Source organism: Ictidomys tridecemlineatus, chromosome 1 (assembly GCF_052094955.1).
Source record: "Ictidomys tridecemlineatus isolate mIctTri1 chromosome 1, mIctTri1.hap1, whole genome shotgun sequence".
Taxonomy (NCBI): Eukaryota; Metazoa; Chordata; class Mammalia; order Rodentia; family Sciuridae; genus Ictidomys; species Ictidomys tridecemlineatus.
In genome coordinates, this window is record NC_135477.1 from 1,102,339 (window position 1) to 1,127,251 (window position 24,913).

Consider the following 24,913-nt stretch of genomic DNA (forward strand, 5'->3'; position numbering starts at 1 on the left):
GCTCCCCAAACACAACCAATCCTGCAGCAAGCAAGGCCCGTGAGGTGCCCACCTGCCCGCCTGCACCCCCGGGGCGGGAGCACAGCACGGCCCTCGACTGCTGCCAGCACCCCCACCTCCCTAGCTTTCCTGGCCAGGGGCAGCTTGTCTTCCCTTCTGTGGCCTCCGCCCTGGACAGGCCAGAGAGCGGTCCTGGGGGGCCCTCGGAACAGGAGTCTCTGCGGCTGACATGGGCTTTCTCCATACTCATGGTCTCTGCCAGGGGTCAGGTGGCCAGGCACTCCTGCTATCCACGAAGCCAAAGGAGCTTCATGCTCCGTGACCAGCTCATTGCCGGCCCAGCTTGGCCTTTTGGTACAGCGGCTGACCAGACCTGGGCCCCTGGCCAGGGCTCTGGCTCATAACTGGTGTGGCCCCCACTGGTGAACAGAGGAGAAAAGGCAGGCTCAGAGGAGGGTGGGGTGCCTCAGAAGAGAGCCAGCCCTGCAGCGGTGGCTTCTTGGGGCAGGGGAGGTCCAGGCTAGCCCTTGCAGACCCCACTCACCCTGTGCCAGGAACAGCCTCACAGGCCCTCTCCCTTGTAAACAGACGGGGTTTCTGTTTCAACCCTTGGTGCAGAAAACAGGTCCAAGCACACACCCACCCTCTCAGAGCAGGTCCCAGAAATGAGTTCTCCGTGAGACTCGTGGGGATGGCAGAGGTGGGGACACGGGATGTCAGATCCCAGGTCCTTCCTAAAGACACTCCTCTTCTCCCACCACCTCAGTCCTAGGCCCATCGGTGCCTCTGCAGACCCTCTGAGCTCAGGAGCCTTTGGTGGGGACCACTTGGTCCAGCCCCTGCTGAAGGCAGCTACAGGATCCCGCCTGCAGAGCGTGTGTGCCCACCAGCTGGCTGGGCATGCTGTGGGCAGGGAACACCCAGCTCCTACATGCAGCCTGGCTCCTCTGACCCTAGCTGGTCCCAGTGGGGACTTCAGGTGGCAGGTAGCACCCACTGAACCTGCAGCATGCATCTTGGCTCCTGGACCCACAGCAGATGCCCACAGTGGGGCTTTCCTGGGGCATCACTAGGAGCCTCCCCCAGACACACACATTCAGCTGGCTCTGCCCCTGGGGTGGGCAGCTGCTGCTCCGAGAAGGCTGGGGACTCTGGCCCAGCCCCACCCTTGTGGGGTGCCAGGGTGCCTGCATCTCCTTTGGACCGTGCCACGGGTGTAACCCAGGCAGGACGTGTCCCATCAAGATGAGGGCCAGGCCACGCTTCCTTCTGCCCTCCTCCCCACCTGAGGGTCCTGGGGTTGGCCAGCAGGCATGCTCTGCCCCAGCATGCAGGGAAGCCAGGCCCACACTCACCCCTGCGCTTGGCTTGGGCGATCACATCGGCTGCACTCCTGCTCATCACCTTGGTGACATACAGTGGGCAGTTGGCCTGCTTGGCGATGGTGACAGCTCGGTACACAGCCTCGGCCTCCACCTGGGGTTGGGCAAGGGAGTGGGCACTCAGGCCACAAGAGGTCCCTGGGCCTTCCTGGCCAGTATGGGCTCTGGACTCCTGCTGATCACCCATAGAATTTGAGGCCCCAGAGGCACCCTTGATGGGGAAGGGGCCCAGCCTGAGGCTCACTGGTCTGGCATCAGGGCTGCCCTGTGCACGCCCCAGGGTCTGACCCCACTGACTTCCAGGGCTGAGGTTAAGGCTGGGAGATGACAAGTGGTCATGGAAGGGGGTGGCATGTGCCTGGCAGGGGCCCAGGGCTGAGCTGACGTCCACGCACGTGGTGCAGGCAGTTGGGGTGACGCACACTCTGGGGCACAGATGCAGGCACAGACTCACCTCCTCGGGGTGGCTGAGCACGTGGCCCTCGGGGCCGGTGATACCTCGCTCCAGCAGGCGCTTCTGCTCCTGAATAAATCAATAAGGTGCCTCGCTCCAGCCCCAAGGGGACCTGAGCCCTGGAACTGAAGTTCTTGGCCACAAGCCCTACTCTCCAAGTGGAGTCCTGGCCCCAAGGCCTCCCAGAATACCCCAACCACGAAGAAGTCATGGAGGAGGGGGTCTTGGGGGGCGCTGACTGGCAGGCCTGAGACACCTTGGCCCTGCCTGTCACACCACATTCCTCCCACAAAGTACATTTGGGGTCAGCATGGGGGCAGGGGCCCTGCAAAGTCAGGGGGTGGACAAGTGCTCTTCCGCCAGCCCTACCATCCTACAGGGACTGTGCAGAGCCTCACTCCTGCACAGAGGACACAGATACTGACGGTGGCATCCACACAGGAGAAGCAGACCCCAGAATGAGTCCCTGACACCCTCTGCCTGCCCATGAGTGCACTGGGCACTCTTGACCCATGACGGTCTCCTGATGGTGTGGCTGGCCTGGCCCCTGATGAACTCAAGGCCAGGTAGTGGAGAGGGCAGGGACCCCACCTGCTCCTCCATGGGAATCACCACTGTTCTGTCCAACTGGAGAGCAGGCAAGGTTGGCCCCTCCCACAAAGTCTTTATGGAATCTCAGTGATGTGTGTGGGGTGCAGTGACCCCTTCTGAGGCTGAGGGGATGGCTGACCTGAGCTCTCTGAACCTCCCAGGCCCCCACTGCACCGGCATGTCTGATGCCTCAGCCAGAATCAGTGCTGGACCAACAGCTGGGTGTCCAGCCCCACAGCGTCGGGCAGTCTGGGGTACGTGTGAAGGACAGGGCTGCCACGCCCCAGGGACCACGTGCTCCTATCTGCATGCCCTCCTCCTGGCCCGGCCCCTGCAGCACCTCCTCCACGATGTCCCCGTTCTCTGCGTGCACCTGGGCCACCGCTCCCAGGTCCCGGATGATGCTGAAGATCTCATACATCTGGGAAGAGAAGTGGATGGGGTCCAGTGTCTGCCGGGCAGTGACCTAGGACACCCCTGCCTGTCTCCTTCTCCCACACCTGCCTTACCTGGCCGTCAGTACACTGGCACCTGTCCTTATATGACATGAAGACCAGGAAGGAGTTCACACCTGGAGGAGAGGCAGGAGGGGTCAGACAGCCTGGGAGGCCTCTGCTCCCCAGAGGGGGCTGGGCGGGGGGCTTCTCACAGGAGCACTGCAGCTGGCACAGCCACCCTGAGGGCATTTCCCCACCCACAAGCCGGGACGGGGGCTTGGGAAGCATGGCTCCCCCAGGCTCAGAGGCAGGCGAGAACCCCACTCCCGTCTACAGACCTCATGGCCAGAAGGACCAGAGCCCTGGGGGGCACTGAGCCGCCTGTTCTAGGGGAAACCTCAGGGCCCCGTGGGGAGCGCTGAGCTCTCTGGTTTCCTGGGCAGCAAGAGTCCAGCCCTCTCCCAGGACCAGGGCCCTCATGGTCCCTCTGAGGCCAGAGGTAGCCCTGACCTGCCCAGCATCCAAACCCACAGAGCCTGCCCTTCCTCAACAGGACGGAAGTGCTGATACGATGGCCTGGTGTGCTGCAGGGAAACCAAGTCATCCAGTGCCATCGAGCCACCCTCCCAGTGACCACGAGCGTGTGACCTGGGGCTTGGGGTCTGTCCCAGAGTATCTGACCTAGGCTGCCGGTCAGGATGAGCCCATCCCTGGAACACTGTCCAGGAACGGCAGACCATGGCCTGCACCTGGTGCCGCTCTGGCAGGGTGAGGGGCTCTGCTGGTGCCTGGTCTCCACCTGTGCTCGGGCATGCACTGCAGGCCTCCCAAGCCCAACGGAAGGCCAGCATGGACACAGAGCTGTGCCTGGAGCAAGGCCTCCAGACTCCCAGAGGACAACTGGCCAGCCTGGGCAGGGGAGCTCCAGAGGGCACAGCGTGAGGACCCTCAGTCTTTGGAAACTGGACACCCACAGGAGATGCCTTTTACACGCCCTGCTCCTTCAGGGACAGTGGACAGGCAGCAGTATCTCCTGGGAATGTCAGAACCTGTGGCCTCCTGAGCTTGGCCATCATCCTATGTCCTGGCCCATCCCAGGCCCTGAGCTGTGGGCCATGCTCGAAGCTTGACCATTAGAGATACACGACCACATTTCGTTCACGTCCAGTTCACGATGGCACTCTGACGTGGTTTCAGCCTGAGGGCTTTCTATGGACAAAACCACCTCTAGCTCATGCACAGGTGTGTTTCAGCCCAGAGAAACATGAAGAGACACAGGTTTCAAAGGTCTCCTCCTGAAAGGACCAAAGGCCCTGGGAAGTGTGTGTCTGCTGTCCCTTCACAGGGGGTTTCTTCTCTAGGACCCGGGGGACTGGGCATGGCTTGACCACTGCACCCTTCTGTGGGGAACAGGGCGACAGGAGGCCCCTTGGCTGGGGAGGGTTCCTGGGCTCGAGTTTAGCAGAGCTGCCTTTGAGTGGCTTCTCTGACTTCTGCTCCACTCCTGGACACCTGGTCTTGGGCCAGGGCAGCAGAGCCGTCAGGACACAGGGTCAGGAGAGGCCTCCTCCCACCCAGCATGCAGCCAGCCCACCACAGGAAAGCCCGCTCCCCCACCGGACCCCGTGTCCCAGGCCATGGGAGCACTGCTCACCCTTGTCCCTGACCAGGGCCTCCAGCTCCTCCTTGGTGCTCTCGTGCCAGCGGGGCACGTCCACATGCAGAGAGTAGTCACAGCACGCTGCGCTGTCCGCCCACTCCCGCCACTGCTCGTAGGCTGCCAGCAGGCTCACCCCCGTGTCCGGGAACACGTGGTCCACTGCAGGGACAGCAGAGTCGGCCCGGCTCCCCCACCGGGCGCTGGATCCTACCACCACCTCCAGGGGACATTTGGTCACATGCTCCCAAGAGACCAGAGGGTTGAGGAAATTGCGGCAGAGGGAGGGGCCCCCTCTGCCCCCAACCTGCACCCTGAGTTCCACGTCCCCAGCTCCTCTCTGAGCAAGGCAGTGAGAGAGTCCAAACCACCCACTGCCCAGGAACCTGCTGCACCCCAAGAACCAGGGGCTCTGCCCAGCCTCCACACAGGTGAGCTTCCCTGGGCCCGCAGCAGGGCATTGTCCGTGGTCCTGGCTCCGCGGGCTGCGGCCTGCCCCTGGAGCCCCGCAGCCCTCCCTGGGCCATGCACTCCAGTGACGCCTTCCCAGCCTGCACACACTCTGTGCTGCCTCCCACCAGAGCACTGCCCACCAGGGGCCACTCCCGGGATGTCAGGTGGAGGGACTGGGGCCGCCAGACAGGAAGACCCACCCTGGGCAGGCGAGAGCTCTGCCTCCATCCTGCACGCCTTTCACCTGGGGCTGCGCATGTCCCAGCCCTCAGACCACAGCCGGGACCTCTGGAGGTGGCTGCCTGCTCCCCACCTCAGCTCTCACTCCAGCCCCACACCTGCCCCAGCCTTCCTCCAGTCTCTGTCAGATCTGACCAGCTGTGGCTCCTTCCCTTTCTGACGGGCAAACCAGACCAAGCTGCTATGGTGACAATGGCTGCATGTCACCCACCAAGTGCCAGGGTCCATAGGGTGCCCTCCCTGGCCGTGGCAGCAGCAGCATGCACTGTGCCACGCACACCAGGACTGTGTGTCGACTCCTTCAACCCTCACTCCCCCAAGGGTGTTCCCCCCCTGCTGCACCCCTCAGGAGGGACGCAGGGCCAGGTTCCCTGGGGCTCCCCAGACCACAGAACAGACGGCTGTGCCCGGCACCGCAGGGCCCATGGCTTCCAGGTCACACGGTGTGAGAACAGGCTGGGCGCAGGGCTAATTCCAGGCTCCTGACCTCACCCCGCGCAAGTCCGCGGTGGCCCAGCGAATTCATCACACACGCTTTAGAACAGGGCTCCTCCCTGAGCTCAGGGGACTCAGTGGGAGGGCACAAGGACCAGGGCCACACGGCACAACCCCTCCCCTGGTCCAAGACTTAGAGGTTTTCCTAGCCCCCGTCACTGGCTTGCCACAAGCACCCCAGAAGCAGCAACTGGGTACATACCCATGTGCCAAGCACCCTCCTGAGCTGGCCAAGGTCAAATTACCCAGAATGGGAAACAAGGAATGGCAGGAAGCACTCAAGGGTCCCCAGACTGCACCCAGGGGAGAAGACAGAACTGGGAAACCACAGCATGTAGCACACCTGCCGCAGCACGTGGCCACATGTGGCCCCAAGGGGCCCAGACACTCACGTATCATGGTGGTCCCTCCTGCCAGGGCTGCCTTGGTGCCTTGACAGAAGTCATCAGCCGGCGTCATGCCCAGGACAGGCATCTGCAGTCTCGTGTGGACATCGACTCCGCCAGGCAGGACCATGAGGCCATGGGCATCAATGGTTTTAATGCCCCCAGGGACAATGAGGTTTTCTCCAATTTGTCTGAGAGGGACAAGGAGAGACCATTTTGTTCATGGAGAGCCTGGTCAGAATCTGAAGGGGCCTGTGACAGTGCAGTGGCCTGGGAAGTGAGTGCTTGGGCTCCAGCCCTTGAGGACAAGGGCAGGACTCCAGCCACCCACCCCCAGCTTCTTAAATGCCAGAAGGAGCAAAATCTCCCACCCAGTGGCCGGAGACGGGAAGTGCAGGGCCCTGCCCAGATGCTGTTCCCCTCTGGGTTTGTACTGCTGCCTTACTGACCAGGGCTGAGCCACCTGACAGCTATAGCAGAGGAATGGTCAGGCTGCCTGGTAAGTATCTATTAAGCACCTACTGTGAGCGTGACACCGTACTAAGTGCTGAGATAACACAAAGAAGCTGTTCTTGTCTCCCAAGGCCCAGTGACCGACTGGCGAGACTATCACCCCCCAGGCCCGGTTCCAGGGAAAGGGGTTTGGGAAAGACGAAAGCGATTACATGGACCTCACCCAAAGGGAACTGCCTGGGTACCGTGCCAGCCATGCACAGGTGACCAATGAAGGTATTTTGAGCAGAAACTTACTTAATCAAACCGTCTTCCACATACAAATCAGCATAAAAGGACTGGTCGTCATTCACAATCTTCCCACCTTTGATCAGGAGGCGGTCACTCTAGTGGAGACAAAACACGGACACTTTTTCTCCAGACTGAGTTATTCAACATTTTTACTGGAGTCATGAAGGAAACCGCTGGGCACAATGCGTGAACACAAAAACAAGCTCAACCCCTGCACCTGTGCACTGTACCCCAAGACGGCGCGCTCAGAGGCAGCAGCCACACAGAGGCCACCCACACAGCCAGGCAGGGTCCAGCAGGCTGGTCTGCCGAAGCACAGGGACACTCCGGGACACAGCCCGTGCTGGTGAACACAGAGGGCTCTGATCATGTCCATCTTCAAATTGGTCCTCTGGCGGGAACCCCGAGGCCTGCTCCCGGCTGTCCTCTTTCCCCCGTGCTGAGGAAGCTGGGCTGGGTCCCACCAGAACGCTGCAGGCCTGCCGTGGGGCCGGGAGGTGGGGGGCAGAGCGGGACAGTGGCCGGGGTCCCACCCTGGAATGCTGCGGGGGGGGGGGGGACAGAGGAAGCCACAGTACACGTGTGCGAGACCATCATCCTGTGACAGAGCACAAAGAGGTGACTCGACAGGGCGGGAGGGCAGAGGCAGGCTGCCTGGCATGGCAGGAGGCCTTCCTGGAGGCAATGCCCGGGGCGGGTTCCAGGCCAGGAAGCACTGTGAGCAGGAAGGAGCTTGGTTCCTGTCAGACCCAAGAAGAGCAGAGGACGGAGCCTTGTGGGGGAGGGGCGAGGAGCCAGGGCAGACCAGGGCAGGCAGGGCGGGGGCAGAGCTGCAGAGTCCCCCCGGGGCTGGCACTGGGGGCATGAGCAGCTCTGACCAACTGGTGGATGCTGCAAAGGGACGGCCTTGGCTGTGGTGGGAAGTGGACTGCGGTGTAGAACAGGTTCTGCTGGGTGTTTCTCAGGTGGTCCAGGTAGATGGGGGTTATGGGTGCAGGGAGGAACAATGGACGCCAGGGGGCCTGGGAGTCAGAGGGCAGGACTTGCTGGTGGAAAGCCATGGGAGTGAAGGGATGACCATGGTCTGGCTACCTGGAGGCACTCCAAGTAGGTGACCAAGTGCCAGCCAATGAGGCCTGAGTCCAAGGCTTGGCAGCCACAGAACCACTTCTAAGAATCCTACCATGTGGCCAGGAAGGAGGAGCTGGGCAGAAAGTGGGTGTCCCTCGGGGGATTTTGCATGGTCATCAGAGGGGAGCACCTCACCGCCATGGCAGAGAGGACAGAATTACAGAGGAGGAACAGAGGACAAGGCACAGAAGGGCCGGAGTGGTGAGACCACAGTGCTTTCCTTCCGGACCTTGCTGGGCCTCAGAAGCCCCTTGTGTGACGGGGAGAACCAGCTGCACTTAAAGCTGGCCATGGTCCACCATCGGTCTGAGGCCCGAGAGCCACCGGAGAGCAGGAAGAACAGCTCTGGGAGGCCAGGGCGAGGAGCACTATTCTTACTGACACCTGGCTGGGCAGGACCTGCAGTACCTGGCAGGATCTGCTGATGAAAGGTAAAACACTACCACAAAGTCCACAAAGGACAGGCAAACTATGCCGCAGGCCCAATCCAGCTGCTGCCTGTCCCATACCTCCTGGAGGCACCAGTGGCTTTCAAGTTGCATACTGGTTGAACAAAATCAAAACAGTATTTTGTTGACTTGTAAAATATTTAGTTTTGTTAGAATACTGCCCAGGAATTGCCTCTTCCAGGGCTTCCCAGGTGTGACCGAAACAATGTGGTTCCCAGAGCTGAAGACACCACCTGGCCCACGGTAGAAGCAGCTGGCTAATCCCCTCCCCACCTCACCCTGCAGGCACTCACCGCCCATCAGCACTGAGCACTAGCCTCAGTGGGAACCCATCACAGCCACCCGCTGTTGGGCCCTTGTCCCCACCCACCTCCTCATGGACCAACTCATTCTCTGCAAACCCTAAGAAGATCCAAGCAGAAAAGGGGAGAGTTGGGGCCAGGAGAGACCTATGATCTGGGGTTTCTGTTCACGTCTCCACTTTTCAGGCACCAGAACTTGGATTCTGGGGTCTTCTTTGGGCTTGGAGCCAACAGGAATGAGATAAGCTGTGGTAGACACTCAGGATGCTCTACCAGGATGGGGGAGACTGATGTGAGCAGGCAGCCTCCTCCTAGGCACTGCTGCCTCACCACCTGGAGGGTCCACCTTGGTGCCCCCTGGCTGATGGGACTTCTTCCTCAGGCCTGGACCAGGCAGGGCTGTGGGCAGTCCGAGGCAGGAGCCCCTCCTGTTCAGTTGGAGGGGCCTGGAGAGGCCCTTCCCCTTTGAGTTTCTCAGGAAGGAATGACACTTCTAAAAGCTAGTGGCCTACATGCCAGACTCCACCACCCTCCTGCTGAGGAGAAGCCCAGAGTTGGCTCTGAAGCCTTTCGGGTCCAGAGGATCCCAGGAGCCTCTCTCCCTGCTCTCCTTCCCGGGGCTCTGGCTCCCACGGGGAGGCTTTGTTTCCCGGCAAGGCAAGGTGGAGAGCTGGACCTCCTCCACAGGGTGCACCTGTGGGTGTGGGGAAGGGGGTCTGTCTTGCCAAAGGCTGGGGCTGCAGGGTGCGGTCAGTGGACAGCGAGTGCTCGCCTCTCTTGGAATCTCCAAACTCGGGCTTCCTGGAGGGGTTCAGGGGCCTCCAGGGGCTCTCGGCCAAGCAGCCAAGGCTAAATCGCTTTGTTTTTCGACAAAGAGCTCTGGACGACACAGAGGCCAGTCCAGGGGGCCGGCGGCGGTCCGCGGGCTAAGCCAGGAACGGCATCCGCGCGACCGCGAGGCCCAGCGGTCAACAAAGGCCTCTTCCGCCAGCCGCCCAGAGAGCCCAGCTCTTGCTGCCCAGTCCGCCCACCTCGCCAGCCCGGCCCCGGGTAAGACAGCCTCCTTCAGCTTCCGGAGGCAGGCGCTCGCGGACCGGGCTCTGCCCGAGCTCTCTGGAGGCTCCGGAAAGCAGGCGGACCGGGCCTGCGCGCCCACTCAGCATCTGAGCCCGGCGCGGCCTGGCGGGCACTCCAGTCTCCAGACGGGTCTAGCGCCAGCGCCCGGACTGAGCTCGCGCGGGGGCGGACCCACAGGCAGGACCGAGAGGGTCCGCCCCGCAAATAGGCCCATTCTGGGGGCTCCTAGCGAGGCGGGGGCCGGAACCGGGCTCACCGTGATCCGGGGGATGCTCTTCTTGCCCTGGAAGGACATCCTGTTCTGCAGGCTGGCCCGATCCTGGCAGGGGCAGCGCGAGCGTGGGCGAGCGAGCGGGGACACGCGCGGTGAACAGCGTGAGCGTGGGGCGCGGAGCCGCTGAGTGCGAGCGCGCGGGGCGCAGGGCTCGGGTCCCCGCCCCCGTCTCCGCCCCCGCAGCGGTGATTTTTGCATTTAGGCTCCGCCCCGACGCCGCTCATTTGTACTAAGGTCCCGCCCCGTGTCAGCTCCCCAACCTCCCGTCCCAGCGTACCCTGCCGCCACTGGCTGGGATCTTTGCACCTCGAACCCGAAGCCGTGCGTGCTGAGGAGGAGGGCTGCCACCTGACCCTGACGTCGTGTACAGTTTGCACCCCGGGAACGGAGTGGGGGAGGTCGGGCAAAGTCCTGCCAGACCCCGCTCCTGGCCTGCCCCTTGGTGACTGCACCCTGGCTCCAGGGTTTAAACCAAATCTCGCCGCGGGATCCCGGAGTCCTGGGAGAGGTCTCCGACCAAAGCCAGCCTCCTCGGGAGGACCTGGGCTGGAGCGCGAGCACAAGGCAGTGTCCGGACCTCAGGACCAGGCTGTGGAGGCGCCACCCTCGGGCGGTTCCAGAGCGGCCCCGCGAAGCGGGTCGGGAGAGACGCGGACAGATAAAGAGTGCGGCATAGAGAGGCCGAGAAGGATGGGGACCAGGAGGCGAGGCCGGGTGGGGGGTCGCAGGATGAAGTCCAGGCCCCAAGGGGGAGGGGGAGGGGGAGGATGAGCTCCAGGCCCACGCTGTCAGCGTGACTGTGAGGCGTCTCACGGAGTCGTGGCCCGCATCCCACCCGCACGGACCCCTCAGCTTGGGACCTGAGTCCTGCAGCCTCTACCTGCGAAGGGCTGCCGGCCTGGGCCACGACGGGCTGCCCTCGGTGACTGGCGGCGGCTACCGGGTCCTCTACACCTGGCTCGCCGGGTCTCTCCGAGTGGCCACGTGTCTCACGGTGAGGATCCTTGGCCCGAGAGCTCTGGTGAGGGTCCCGAAGAGCGTCCAGGGGCAGCGTCTTGTTCTCAAAGGCATCCTCCACCCCACCGAAGGCGCCGCTGAACTTGGGCCTGGCTGGAAGCCTAGCAGGCGCGTGCGGACGCGGTGCGGTCATGGCAGCAGTGGGCGCCAGCCGGCCAGGTAGCCTAGTCTCTTGAGGGAGGTCTGCGGTGCGCGTGGACTGGCCTGGCTGGTGGCCTCCTCTTCTCCCCGCCCACCACGTACCCCCAGCCCCCCAGCCGGGCCGTGTGGAGCTGACGCTGTCCACACAGCGGGTGCTGAACACTAGCGCCTGGTCCAGGAAGTGGCTTGGCCTGGCCCTCAGGGCATAGGTGGGCTCGGACTTCCACTCCACACGCTGGAGGCTGGAGGCGCAGTGGTGGGAGCGCACATAGGAGAAGCCGCTGTCCACAGGAACACCCGCCACTCTCCAGACCCCTTGTGAGAGCTCACACCGGCCAAGGAGGTCTTGACTTCCAATCATCCACAAGTGGACCCTCTGGGGATCCGCGCGCAGAAGCAGCTCCAGACCTCCCTTAACCAAGTAGAGGATTTGTTTGAGACAAGGCGGAGGGGCCCTCCTCCCGCCCAGAGATCACAGGGCGAGGCCTTGTTCTATGGAGCCCGCCGCGACTGATTTGGAATGAAAGGACCCCAGCCTTTCAACTGTACAGCGCGCACTTCAGAGCGAATTCGCACAGAGTTACTGCAGCGCTGGTTATGCCCGATGACACACGCACGTCAGGAAGCCTAGCCCAACACCTTCTCTCAGACCCTTGTCCTACTCTGGAATTCCACCCCCCCAAACCAGTCCATAAAACCTCCTTCACTCACAGGTGTGCGTCCCCCAATGAGCATCCCACCTGCTCTTGCTCATGAGCAGGCATCCTTTCCCTGGTCTAAAGTTACTTGAATTATTTTTTCTGGTTCGAATTTGACAGGTGCCACCAGGTACCTCTGGTTACAGAGGTGCTCCCCTCAGGTGCCTTTAGATTCTGAGGATGAAATTGCAGGTAAGGCCCGTGTCCCCTCCTCAGAGCGCTGAAGGCCCAGATCCCTTTCTGGTGGGGAAAGAGGCTTTTTCCCCCCAGAGGTTGGACACAGCAACGCAGAAATGGCTAATGTAGCCCATAAACTCAAATTTTAATAATCCATAGGGGGACTTTGATATTCTAAGATTTAAAACAATTTTTATTAAAACTGTACAATAATTTACAAAGGAGTAAAAATTCTCTGGTATATATCATAGGAATCACAATACAAAAATATGTGTAAAATTTTGTAGTTGATCACCATACAAACCTAGTTTAGGCCTGTGGATATTGTTTAGCACTGAACAGAAATCACATGTTTAGAATGTGGTTATTAAGTAATTGCTTCAGAGAGCACAAATACTAACTGGCTTTTTGCCATGAGAAAACAAGTCTTGTTCATTTTTGCATAAATTTACAATAAAGCTTTTTAAAAAATATACAGTAAACAAATATATGCTTTGATACATATATTCACAATATGATTTTCCTGAGCCTGAACTTAAATTCATTACTGTGTTAAAACACACAACCCATCTCGAGGTTTCAGTGATGGAGTGATGGTAAGTGCTAATCAGCTCTCCAAGCCTCAAAGCCACCCTCACATCCCCACCCCAACTCCCAGTCCGTGTTTACAAGCTGCATAAGGCACTCAGGTTTCCTGAAGGCTACAGATTCTGCAAGGGCAAAGGCCTTGAGACACAGCCCAAGGCCTTCAGCCACTGGGGCCTAGACCATGGGTGCAAGGCCAACACCACGGGGGCCTCCACCAGGGAATCTGCAGCCTACATGAATTTCCATTTTAGGTAAACCAGACGCTCGCTCACATCACTCTGCTGTGCACACCGCGCGCTGGGCTGATAACTGCTATTGGATTGTGATGTGGATGTCCCTGTCTCGGTGACATGGTCAGCAATCCTGCCAGCCTTTCATGATCTCTCCTCCTGCCTCCTCAGGCAGTGCCACTTAGGCAGATCTCTCCTGTTTGAGGAGCTACCAGGAAGAGCGCAAATGCTCAAGGAAGTTCAGTCCGGCACACTATTTGGAATAGCAGGTACAAAGTGGGATTTAGAAAATGTGCACCATACTTTAAAACACTTGAACTCTTCAGACGCTCATCGGCCCAGCAGAATCAGTGATAAATGCTAATATCTTCCTTTTCTTTTTTTTTTGGCAAAAGCCCAGTTCTGATTTTGTAATCAGATGAAGAGAAAGTGCCTATGACATATGAATGGGAATAATGGTATCTAAAGAGAGGAATGACAGTCCTAGTGTGTGCTTTTAGGTGTGTGGCAGGGGTGCCGCTGCAGTTTGGTACATGGGTGTTATTTAAGACATTCAGCAGCCATTTTCCTTTCCTATGTACATACTTTTACATATAGACAATAACAACTTCATAAGCATTTGTACATATTTACATGCATTTCCTTCCTGTATAGTTAGCCTTTAAAAAACAATTACAGAACTGTGATTTAGAGCATCCGGGTTGGTGGGAGGGTTTACGAAGCCTTTAGACCTATACCCAACATGCAAATCACGATGATCTCATCAATCCGGAGGGATTTGAATTTGGGCAAGTCTGAGAGTACATCTGTAGATCCTAGTCGGCTGGTGTTCTCTTGCAGGTACATACTGGACCAGCCCCAGGTGCTCCTCCTGCAGAGGAGGCCAGGCTGGGGGAGCCAAGTGCAGTGACCTGTTTGTAGAAGCCCGCATGGTGGAGTCCTCCAGGCCTAACCCCACGCTCATCCATGGCTCTGTGGCAGCTTTTATTAATACAGGCTATTGTTTGCCATTCAGTTCTGAGTACAATGAATGTGCCAAGAGGGTGCAGTCTTTAAAATGAGACCAAACCATGCCTGGAGGGATGAATGAGATCCCAGACTGGAGACAATCCCTGACATCAGGCTCACCTAGGCAGGCACCCAACTGGGCCAGCACCTTGACCAAGTGAGTCAGGAGCTATGACTTGAATGACACAGAAAGGATGGGTCCTTTTTGGATGAGTGTAGTTAATATTGTTTTTCCCAGCAGAAATTCTGCACCCACCAAAAAAAAACAAAAAAAACAAACAAAAAAAAAAGCATATCTGTCTGCTCCGATAAGCTTTCCCTGGTTTCCACTTAGGGAACCAGGCCGGTCCTCCAGCACTCGGCCATCGGCACCAGAGCGGAAGACTTCTTCTGACATCGATGCAGAATGAACCTAACGCTTTCAGACAACACGGCCATTCCTCCCTCCAGCGAGTGGCTTTTAAAAGAATCTTAATGCAATGCTGCATGTTGCATGCACACCTGGCTGCGTACCTCACTCCTGGGCATCAACCTCTAGGTGCTCAAAGGGCTCACATCCCAGCGCCATGCCCTGGTGGAGTGAGCACATGCACGTACCCTCACACACAGCTCTTCTCTCAGCTCTAGAGACGGTGACCTTGGACTGCCATGGATGGGATGGCAACAGGACTGCCTCCGACCAGAGTCAACTCGTCCACATGCTGCACTTCTGGGCTGTGGATGGGATCACAGCAGGACCGGAAACCACTTAGAGCTGCCTTCATCAACATGCTGTCTTCTCTCTGAAAGAGTGGACATGAGTGACTTCTCGGTTAACGTGTCTGAGGCACGCTGGGGCGGCATGGGTGGGGCGTGCAGGAGGAGCACCAGGGGAGGCTCTGATCAGCCTGGCCCTGCCCGTGGACAGTGAGGTGCCCGGGGTGCTGGCTGTAGGGACGGCACAGCTGTGGTGTCAAAGCAGGAGCCTGCAGCCAGGAGAGGCCATGGCTCTGCCAGAGCACCACGTGCTCACACCCGAGGCTCTGCTCTTCGGGAAGCCGCCTGCAGCCGTGGTCCTGGTGGCCAGGAGAGCCACCTGCACTTCCACCCGTTTCATTGCTTCTCATCACTTAGAAAGCGGGCCTCTGCCAGGTTCTGACTCCTTATCACATGGGGGTGAGGGGCCCCACCTGAGGCCACAGGCAGTGGGATCTGCAGTTCCTGATTCAGGTGGTCGGGAGGTTATTTTTGTTGCTTCAACCTGTCTTCCTCATAGAGGATGAAAACAGGTGGTCACATCACACTGATTGCCAACCCTCCCACTGAGCTGGAAATCACTGCAATTAAAGTCACATGCTGCTCTCTGTGCAGGTAACCAGGCTCACTTCTAGGCAGGCTGGCACCCAATCACCTTTTCTTGGAATTTCCAGCCAGCCTCAAGAAAAGCTGAAGCCCCCAGAGAGCACCCAAGGTGACCCCTGCAGGCTGACTGGAGCAGGTCCTGGCCACCGGCAGCACCTCTCGCCACGTGGCTGCCCCTCTGAATCACATGATCACCTGCCCAGGCTGAGAGCTACACGCAGGCAAACATGGAAGAGAAATCTTGTCAAAAATAGTAGGCAGAGTTCTAAAACAGTATGCATTTCCTAAAAAGTCACTCCCCAGATTGCAGGGATGAGACAGGGCATGGGCACCTGTGACACTGGACAGCTCCCGGAGCCCATTGTGCCCCACTGTCCACCCTTCTCCGTTCACTGCCACTGTGTCCAGAGCAGGTGGCTTCCTGCCTCGCCACACTGCACCACACCACACAACGCACACGCTCCACACACAGACACCGCGCCGTCTCCAGGTATCCAGGCCCCCTAAGCCCCTCTGCCCTGCGTTCTCCAGGCCTGTCCTCTCTGGGGATGTGACATCCTCCCTCCCCCTCACCCCGTCCCCAGTCACTGCCTCACACAGCCAGGCAGGATCTCAGCCAGATTGGAGCCACACAGGAGAGCAGGAGTGGGACCGTCTCGCGTTTCTGACCTGGGTCTTAGTGGCCTCCAGGGCTCCTTCGGACCCCACATGGGCTCTGGCCCAGTGCATGGTCAGCCTCCCAAATTCCTTGCTGATGAGTGTCCTTGTGGACAGGGGGCCTGAGTGCTGTCCACAGAAGGGCCTGTCTGCCAGGTGGCCCTGGGCTGGCATCTGAAGCATCCGAGTGATAAGGCTGGGCCTGCCCAGACTGTGGAAGTGACGTGACTCACAAACCCCGCTCTCCTTCAGAGGCCTGGCACTACGGTGGGTGGAGAGTGCCCTTCTGAGCAGCCCCAGAAAAGCCCCCGATTCTGCAGCCCCAGTCTGCAGGGAAGAGGGGCAGGAGCTGAGTGTAGAGGTGAGAGGACACAAGAGGAGCCTCAAGGCTGTGGAGGGGCGGGTGGCGTGTGCTGGTGCCTTGGACCAGAGGCGGGGACCGGCGCGTTCCTGTGTAGTGTGACGAGTTACGTCAGGGTGAGCAGGAGCCACAGGGCTGCCCTCCGTCGAGGCGTGAATCCCATGCAGTTCTAACCCAGGCTGCAGTGAGGATGGACGAGGCTCTGGGGGTGAGCTCATCACCAAGTGTGATGGAAAACAAGTGCGGCAGGGACAGGGCAGCAGGTGTCTGACTGTATCGCCTCCCGGGCTGGTGGCAGGGCCCCTGAAAGTGGCAGAAGCAGTGCCACCGGTGTGTGCCGAGTGGAGCGGTGCAGATGGGCCGGGAAGCAGCGTTCTGGATTATGTCAACACAGAGCTGGGAGCAGGCCCCCGCCGTCTGTGTTTGCACTGGGGATTTCCACGGGGTCTCGCCGATGGAAAACACCAAGCTGCTGGCTGCGAGGCAAGCACCTTCTGGGGCCCAGAGGCAGCTTGGTTCAGAGCCAGCTGCAGATGGTGATGCCTTCTACAGCTCCAGACCCAAGCCTCACCCAGGGCTTCCAGAGACGTACCAAGGCGGGACTCCTGGCGGGTGAGCCTGCTGGGGGCTCCTCCTCTGCCCCCCACACTGTGCCGGCACCCCCAAGCCACACATGCACACTGCCAGCTGGTGGGGTGCTGGAGAGGGGCCGACGGCCTTCTTCACGTGCTCACTGGCTCGGGGAGCCCTCGGCAGACATCTCCAAACCCCACACAACCGCGGCCACACGAGACCCTAGACCACCCAGCAGCCGGCGCTGATCCTCCCCTGCCTGGCTCTGTGGGGTCTCTCCCTCAACCTGAGATGGCTGCCAGCGCTGTCATCCAACCCCTGCCTGCCAGCCTCGTCCCTGAGGTCACCCTCGCCCAGCTCTCATGGAGGAGAGCCCCATGTGGCCCAGATGCTGGGATGGCCCCTCTACCCCAGGGAAGAACACCGCCATGCGGGCCCTGGGCCTCCCTCTTCCTGTTTGACAGCTGTCTAACAGTAACTAATGAAGAGTGGACACTTCTACAGAGCACTCAACTCCAAGTGACGAGCTCGAGTGGGAAGCAAGGGAACCCACCTCCCCAGGCCCAGCCCCCCACCCAGCTGCTCCCCGTGAAGATTGGCAGACGAGACCGGATGTGAGGAGAAGGCTGGGCCACTGCCTGGAAGCAGAGGGTCCTCTCCTGCCCAGAGTTGCCCTCTGGTGGCCTCTATTTTGGAAGATCCAGGGAGCCAGGAGCCAGTAGGCCTGAGTCTTCCTGAGCAGGTCACCCTGGGACTGACCCAACTAAGACCGAGTGACGTGCTGCAGCAGAGGGGGCTGCAGCTGAGGTGTCCGTCAGGTGAGGAGAAGAGGAGGGGAGAGAAGAGACAGGAGGCAGCCTGGCACAGGGGACGGAGAGGGAGCGGGGCCCCAGGCTGGACGGAGGGTGCTAGGCACGCTGGAGCTGCCCTTGCTCGAGGGCTGGGCCAGCATCTCCCAGAGAGGACATGCTGTGTACCTCTGCCCCCGCCTGTGCTGGCTATGGGAGGGTGTGCCTGCAGCATGGCATGGCCGTGGCTCTGTGGCCACACTGCCCAGGAGGGCCCTGGCGGTCAGCTGCCTCCCTCTGCTTGGCTGAGAGGTGACTTAGAGCCTCTTGCGGCCTCTTTGTTCACAGATGGCTTCTGACTGTGGCAGAGGGAGGCAGCCAGGCTGCTCTGAGCTGTGAGTCCTGATCTGAGGGCCCAGACCACTGACGGGGGCTCAGTCCACACTGGCAGTGCATGGACATGGGCCATTCCCTGGGGTGTGCCTATGCATGTGCCTGGCCTCTGAGGGCAGGGACATAGGCACAGAAAACACAGCCCCTGTACCGCAGTCCCCTCTGCCACCCGCCTACTCATGGCCACTCAGCTGTGGGCAGGGGGGCACAGCTCTGTTCCTGCACAGAAGCCTCTTCACTGACTCACGGGAGGATTACTAGAGTGAGGGCCATGCCCGGGAAGGAGAAGGGGTCATTCCAGCATGGTGGCAGGACAGAAGATCCTGGGCTTTGTTCATGGTACAGGGATGGGTCAAGGCTGGTGCCTTCACCAACTCTGCCTGTGATCCTGTCGCCAACCACCTAAGCACTGGGACGTGTCAAGCCTGCATTATCCCAGAGTGCCCTGGCCAGGGTGGGCACCTCAGGCAATGGCCCGAGGGTGTTAGAAACCAGCTCAGCCCTTCTCTCCTGGAGGGAGGAGCTGGCTTGCTCTGATGTGGGGACAGGACCTGGGGCTAGTCAGGAGAGCTCAAGTGGAGACTGACTCCATTGCCCAGCCTCCTAGGCCTCTGCCTGACCACACACAAGCACCTAAAGCACGGTGGTGCTGACACACACAGCCATATGCACAGGACCCATCCCAAGAGCTGGCCCCCACCCCACGCACACCCCAAGGCACAAGCGCATGCACACACCCACTGCCCGTCGCCCTCAGCTGCCGGCTTCCTTTCCTATCTGGGTCACAGGCAGCTGCGTGCCGTCCTGGGAGGGGTGCCCAGCTCCCTGTCCTGTCACTGGCTCTCTAAGAGTGACGTGACTTATTAATGGCCTCGTGGCTGCATAATAAAAGGGTCCATTAATGCTCAGATCAAGATGTGCACACTGTGGACAGCAGACAGCTGGCCTGCAGGCCGGACGCTCCCAGCTGACAGGAGGGAACCAGACCACAGGGCCGTGGGAAGCGGGGTGCGCCTTCGGGTTCCAGCCAGTTATTCAACTTCTGTCTGAGGCTTGGTGCACACGGCCCAGGGACATTTGGGGATCGTCTTTCCTGTGTGGTAAAAACACAAGGATCTGAACAAAGGGCAACCGTGAAAGCCTGAAGCCGAGCTGAGCCAGAGAGGGTCGGGAAGCCCCTCGAGTTGGACCTCCGTGTCCCTGCAGCTCCAGGAGGGGCGCCTTCTCGAGGACGTCAAGGGCGTCACTCACAGAGGCAGGGTGGCCGGAAGGTGCAAGAGCAGAGAGGTGACGTCCCCATGAAGTCACTGCTGTCCCTGGGTGAATCTCAGCACACAAGTGCAAACAAACACCCCAAAGACACCCTTTAAGCAAAGATTTAAAACCACGTGTCAGCTGCAGTGCTCTGGGGAGGGCCTGGCTGACCCCCATGTTAGAGGTGGGTGCTGGACCCCCACAGCCACAGCCACAGAAGAGCAGCCTCGTGACAGTGGCTGTCATGGACTACAGCCAGCCTGTGGCAGGCACCAGCCGCAGGGTCAACTGAGGGAGCTCCTGTGGTGAGGGACGGGGGACGGCCTGGCCACTGCTTCTGAGTGGCAAGTGCAGCCAGCCCACCAAGCTGCCTGCGGCTGACTGCATAGGCTGTCACCGGCCACCTGCCTCAGCTGCCCTCAGGCTCAGCTCCTCGATGCTCCCATGTCTGGCCGGAACAGACCCATGTCCAGGTCTGGCGTACTCCAGGACGTGCTGACCACAGAGCAGGGGCTCTGTCCAGGCTGACAAAGCTGCCCTGACCACAGGCGTCCCCTGAGGTGGACAGTTAGGGCATCACTCACAGGGATGGCAGTTGGAATCCCTCGCACCCTGCCCCCCACCCTAGAAGAGTCCCTGTCCCTGCTGCCAAGAGACCCAGGCTGGCCTGTCCCAGGAGGGCCTGGAGAACAGTTCTTGCTCAGTGCAGCAGCTTGGCAGATGGACAGTCCACATGTGGGGGACCTTTCCTAAGCAGCTCACTTACGTGCCTTTTTTTTAACAATACATATGAATTCAGTAAGAATTTTCTATGGTGATGATGGAGAAAATACTAGTCTTTTTACATGAAGGCTCTTCTCCCACACGCACACAATGCTCATTAATCTTGGGTACATTCTGAGCAGCAGCAGCTGATCCCTGTGCTTCCACGCTGACCAAGCAGCCACCGCTCCTGGCCCACTGGGGCCTGTGCCCTGTCAGCCGTCCACAGCAAGCCCAGAAGGGCAGGGCCTGTCAGCCATCCACGACATGCCCAGAGGGCAGGGCTGCTCATTGGCATTCAGGCACCGGCTCCACCAGGCGCTGTAAATTTAAGCTCCCTGACAGTTAATTTCCAACATCTTGAGCTCCAGACTCTCAGCTGGAACAGGCACAGTCCCTGGAGAGCCTTCCCAGCCCCAGGACCCAATGGACCAGTCTGGCTGGCCAGCATGGGTGTGCAGTGGCCACTGTCTCACTCCTGTGCTTCCCAGTGTGTGGCAACATGGACACGTGCTCCAGGACGTGCTGACCACAGAGCAGGGGCTCTGTCCAGCCAAGCAGAGAGGCTCATTCAAGAGGGAGAATTCTTTACAGTGAGGGTGGGGGACAAGGACACGGAGGATCAGCCACCCCATGAGAAATGGACTTCAACCTGCACTGTGCCCCATATGCAAAAATCAGCTCAAAAGGATCACAGTTGTTTCACATGTAAGACAAAGACACACAGTGGAGAAGGAGGCCCAGGAGAAGGAAGCCACATTCAAGTAAGGCAGGGATTTCCAAAAAGCCATTAGGAAAGGTGATAAATCAGTCTTCTTCAAAATTAAGTACTTCTGCCGCTCATAAAACACTCTAAGGGAACAAAAAGACTAAAGAACCCCTGGGAGGAATGTGTTTAAACTGTCCATCTGATTAATGCATGAGTTGGGGATGTATAGAGACTCAGGCCCCATAGGGCTCAGTCCAAAAGTGGGTAAAAGATTCGAACAGATATTTCACCAAAGAAAATCGCTCAGCATGATCAGTCACAGGAACAATAGATATTAAAACCAAATAAGAGGTTGCCACCTCCCTACTAGAACAAAGAACAAACAGAAAGGTGACCGTGTGAAGGGTCGATGGGCTTGTGCAGCAACCAGTTTCCTATAAATTAAGATTGTGCTTACCGCAGGATGCAGCAACCCAATCCAATCCTAGGTCTTTACCTAAGAGAAACAATCCATCCATGTGTGGTGCACACCTGTGATCCTAGCAGGTGGGGTGCAAGTGTGAGACCAGCCTACACAACTCAGCAAGCCCCAGTGTCAGAATAAAAAGGTCTGGGGTATTGGCAGCCCCGATAGAGCATCCCGAGGTTCAATCCTCCAAACCAACACCAAAAGCCAAAACTCACATTCACATTAAAACCTGTACACAAATGCTCACAGCAGTTCTAGTCACACTGAGCCAAGCTGGAAGCCACCCAGGTGACCTCCAGGTAGAGACTGGACAGGCCTCCAAGCCCAATAATGCCACACAGGGGTGAAAGGACATAGGGCTGGCCCCTGGCTGCTCAGAGCCACCTAAGAGGGCTTTGATAGGCGCACAGAGGACATGCACCATGAGGTTCCTTTTATGCGAGTCAGAAACAGCAAGGCTGGAGGGGAAGAAAACAGGCCCAGGCTGCCTGGGGAGGGGCAGGGTTTGGTGGCAAGGGGTGGCAGGAAGTGTCTGGAGGACTGGCCCGTCCATGCCCAGATTGTGGCGGTCTGAGTGCTGGGCGCGGTCAAGACCCAGGGCCAGCACCACACAGCACACGCTGAAGCTTGCCACTGTCAGGCAGCGGTAAAACACCTTGCAAGGACAACAAAGGACACTGGCTGGGTCACCAGCAGATAGCGTGACTTCCTGAGGGTGGGGACTGACCTGGCTAGTCTCCAGTCTCTGCCGGAGACTGAGGCCAGGGACACAGCCACACATCCACTCCACCCCACCCTACCCACGGAACTGGCCCCTGACAGGCACGGTTAGCCACGCTGGCACAACTTTGCCTGGGTGCTGGCAATGAAGGAACAAGCAGGCACTGTGTGGGTGGGAGCACGCGCCACCTCCACCAAGAAGTTAGACCCGGGAGAGTGGGGTGGGTTCTGTCTGAGTGGCCCAGAGCCGGGCATCGTGCACTCGCCTCTCACAGTAGCGATGGACAGACACAGGTGATTACAGATGGATCGATAGATACAGACAGGTGGATGGAGACGGGTGAAGATACGTGATGGGTGGAGAGATGAGGGACGACGGTAAGTGGAGGACAGACAGACACGTGGATGCCTAGGTTTCTGTAACGCGTTTCAAGAAAGAGCACGCCAGCTCTGGAGGTCCTGTTTCTAAACACTCTCCCCAGCAGAAAGGACCAGTGCTCCCTGGGAGGGGTGGGTTCCAGGCCTGCAGCAGGGACACTGGCAGGAGGTGCTCAGGTAAGGAAGAGGTGGGTTGAGGACACAGGTGCCAATCAAAGGAACTCTCAGGGGCTTTGTAACCTACAACATAAATGAATTGCCACGCAGACATCAGGAACTGAATAAAGAAGAGAACAGGGAGAGGGACAGGTTTTCTTCAAGGAGACAGGAGGAGCAGGGTTGGCAGCCCCGACAGCCCGGCAGGGATCCTCACTGCAGGAGTTCTGCTCTGGGTGCTGCTGAGTCTGAGCGCAAGAGTTTACGAAAGGGTATTTGCACAGCCTGGGTGTATCTCCCCTACTCTGTGTATGATTACCTAGGCCTCCTGTTAGGAAGGGGACCCAGTAGGCTCCCTCTTAATGAAGGAATGAAGGATAATGTCACTAATGATAAAACGTCTTGACCGCAGCCCTGACCCTGTGATGGACTGAGGGTCATCACCGACCTCGTGCCAATCATGAGGAAGAGGAAGTGTCCGGCAAAACAGGTTGAGGAACCTCCTACACATGGCCTGTTCTTAGCAAGAGCCCAGGTAGAAATGGGGAGGAAAAGTAAGAGACAGTGGTCTGAGTGTGGCGTGGACCCTGCAGGAGGAAGGGGGCTGCAGTAGGGGATGGGCAGACCTGGTCCAGCCTGCTGACCGGCTCTCTGGAAGGCGTGATGATTGCTTTACATGGAACCAGCTCAGGAGAGCTGGGCGAAGCATCTACAGGAGCTCTGAGCTCTAGTCGTGCAACTCGGCACCTACAGCTATTCCAGAATAAGGAGTTTTTCCACAGCTACTGGAGGTGAAAGGAACTTCTTCACTGGACAGGACAGGAGCTTCCTGTGCTGTGTTTGCTGTGACCTGAGAGGTGCCTTCTCTGGCTGGCAGGGTTGGGGTCCTGGGCTGAGAGCCAGGATTACAGAGCAGAACACTCCAGTGTAATGCATGGAGATTGCTCTTCCTGACATCCCCCGCTCAGGCTGGAGCCTGGCCACCCGAATGTCCTGAGAGGGAACCCAGGATAGAGCAGCCTGCTGGGCAGACCAGCTGCCCTCTGGCCATGTCACAGCCCAGCCCTGCCCTCCCCACATGGGGCCAGGGGACACTCTGGTGCTTCAGGTTCAAGAAGAGTGCTTAGGAAATCAACAAACCTCTGCAGCATCCAACCCTGGCCCCAGGCTGCTGGGAGTGCGACAGCCTCTGAGCTGAGAGTCGTCCATCTACCCATCTCTCTGTGTCCATAACCTCCACTGTCCCTCCCTGACAACCGTGTGCCCCCTCCACCCTGACCACCCCAACATGGGCATGCTGGGAGCAGATGGTCCAGGTCATCTCTGGGTCCAGGTCCTGGCTCTGAGCACAGAAGCTGTCAATCAATGCCCAGGTCCTGGAGATGGGTGAGGGCACCTGTGAAGGGCCCAGCCCTGCCTGCAGGAAACCTGAGAGGCCAGGAGTGCAATTTGAGCTAGCAGTGTGCTGCTGAGCACACCCTGCATGGTAGGCTGGCTTTGGGGGTTCTGAAGGCGGTCCTGGTGAGAAGTCCAGCAAGTTGGTTGGCTCCAGCGCCCTCGTGTGGCTCCCAGTGGCATGTCCAGAAGGTCTGGGCCAGGCCGTGTCCTGCTGCCTTCTAGAACAAACTTCTAGGTGAGTGTCCTGGCTAGGGCCTGTGAATGCTGTGGGATGCAAGGACCACACACTGCCCTGCACCCGGGGCCAACACAAGAAATGGCCAGAATGCACCGTAGAAGACTAGGGAGCATCACCGATCAGCCCCTCTGGACAGACGGGTGTTACTCTCCTCCTGCCATTTCACACCCGCCTCTCCTGGGCAGAGTTGCCTGTCCCGGAGAGGAACCCATGGCCCTCAGATGGGGATGGGTGGGGAGGTGGACCCTCACCGAGAGGCTCACAGGGTGGCCTGCCTCTGCCACCCAAGAACCTGCTCACCTCCCCCAGGCCATGTGGTGGGACTCCAAATACCCCCACTAGGAAACCCTGCTTGTAAAGAGAGGCTCAGCCAGAAACCTACCCACCCTGGTCCTGCTGCAGCTGCGGAGCCTGACAGAGCTGACCGACACAGCCACTGGTGCTGAGGCCAGGGACAGGGACGACGGAGGGAGGTACGCAGAGGAGAGAGCACTTTGCCGGGCCGGCTGGGAAGAGACGAGTCTGCACCACGTGGGGACATGTGTCGGGTTCTGCTCGCCACTGTGCACCTACCCACCCCACCAGCACATCTCCTCCACTCTCCACAGGAACCCCGGCCCCAGCCAGGGGAGCTAGAGAGGAGCTCCCCACCAGGCCTGGGGTCTGTGGGAGTCCATGCTGAGAGGGTCACACAGAGCCACAGCTGCAGACGACACTCTCAGCCTAGACCCTTGGGTGGCCTGGAGGTAGCCAGGGGTAACTGGCCAGGGATAAAGGCTCAGGAG

The 24,913-nt window shown here is 59.2% G+C and overlaps 2 protein-coding genes across 11 annotated transcripts in view; both read right to left on the bottom strand.

Annotated features, from left to right (window-relative positions):
- Positions 1-10,253, bottom strand: part of Dpysl4 (dihydropyrimidinase like 4) — a 15,158-nt gene extending 4,905 nt beyond the window's left edge. Inside the window, exons 1-9 of the mRNA XM_078019313.1 lie at positions 10,055-10,253; positions 6,846-6,934; positions 6,102-6,286; positions 4,519-4,683; positions 2,937-2,998; positions 2,768-2,848; positions 1,837-1,905; positions 1,356-1,476; positions 3-21 (exon numbers count right to left, since the gene is read on the bottom strand). Coding sequence (XP_077875439.1) covers positions 3-21; positions 1,356-1,476; positions 1,837-1,905; positions 2,768-2,848; positions 2,937-2,998; positions 4,519-4,683; positions 6,102-6,286; positions 6,846-6,934; positions 10,055-10,093 — 830 coding nt within the window. The 5' untranslated portion in view covers positions 10,094-10,253. The remainder of the gene's footprint in view (positions 1-2; positions 22-1,355; positions 1,477-1,836; positions 1,906-2,767; positions 2,849-2,936; positions 2,999-4,518; positions 4,684-6,101; positions 6,287-6,845; positions 6,935-10,054) is intronic.
- A 2,370-nt stretch (positions 10,254-12,623) lies between these two features.
- The window catches only part of Jakmip3 (Janus kinase and microtubule interacting protein 3), a 58,057-nt gene continuing 45,767 nt past the window's right edge, over positions 12,624-24,913 (bottom strand). For 9 of the 10 annotated variants that reach the window (XM_078023973.1, XM_078023965.1, XM_078023949.1 and 6 more), the window contains one exon: positions 12,624-14,713. The gene's annotated coding sequence lies outside the window, so the exon portion shown is untranslated. The other variant, XM_078023928.1, reaches the window with a different exon arrangement.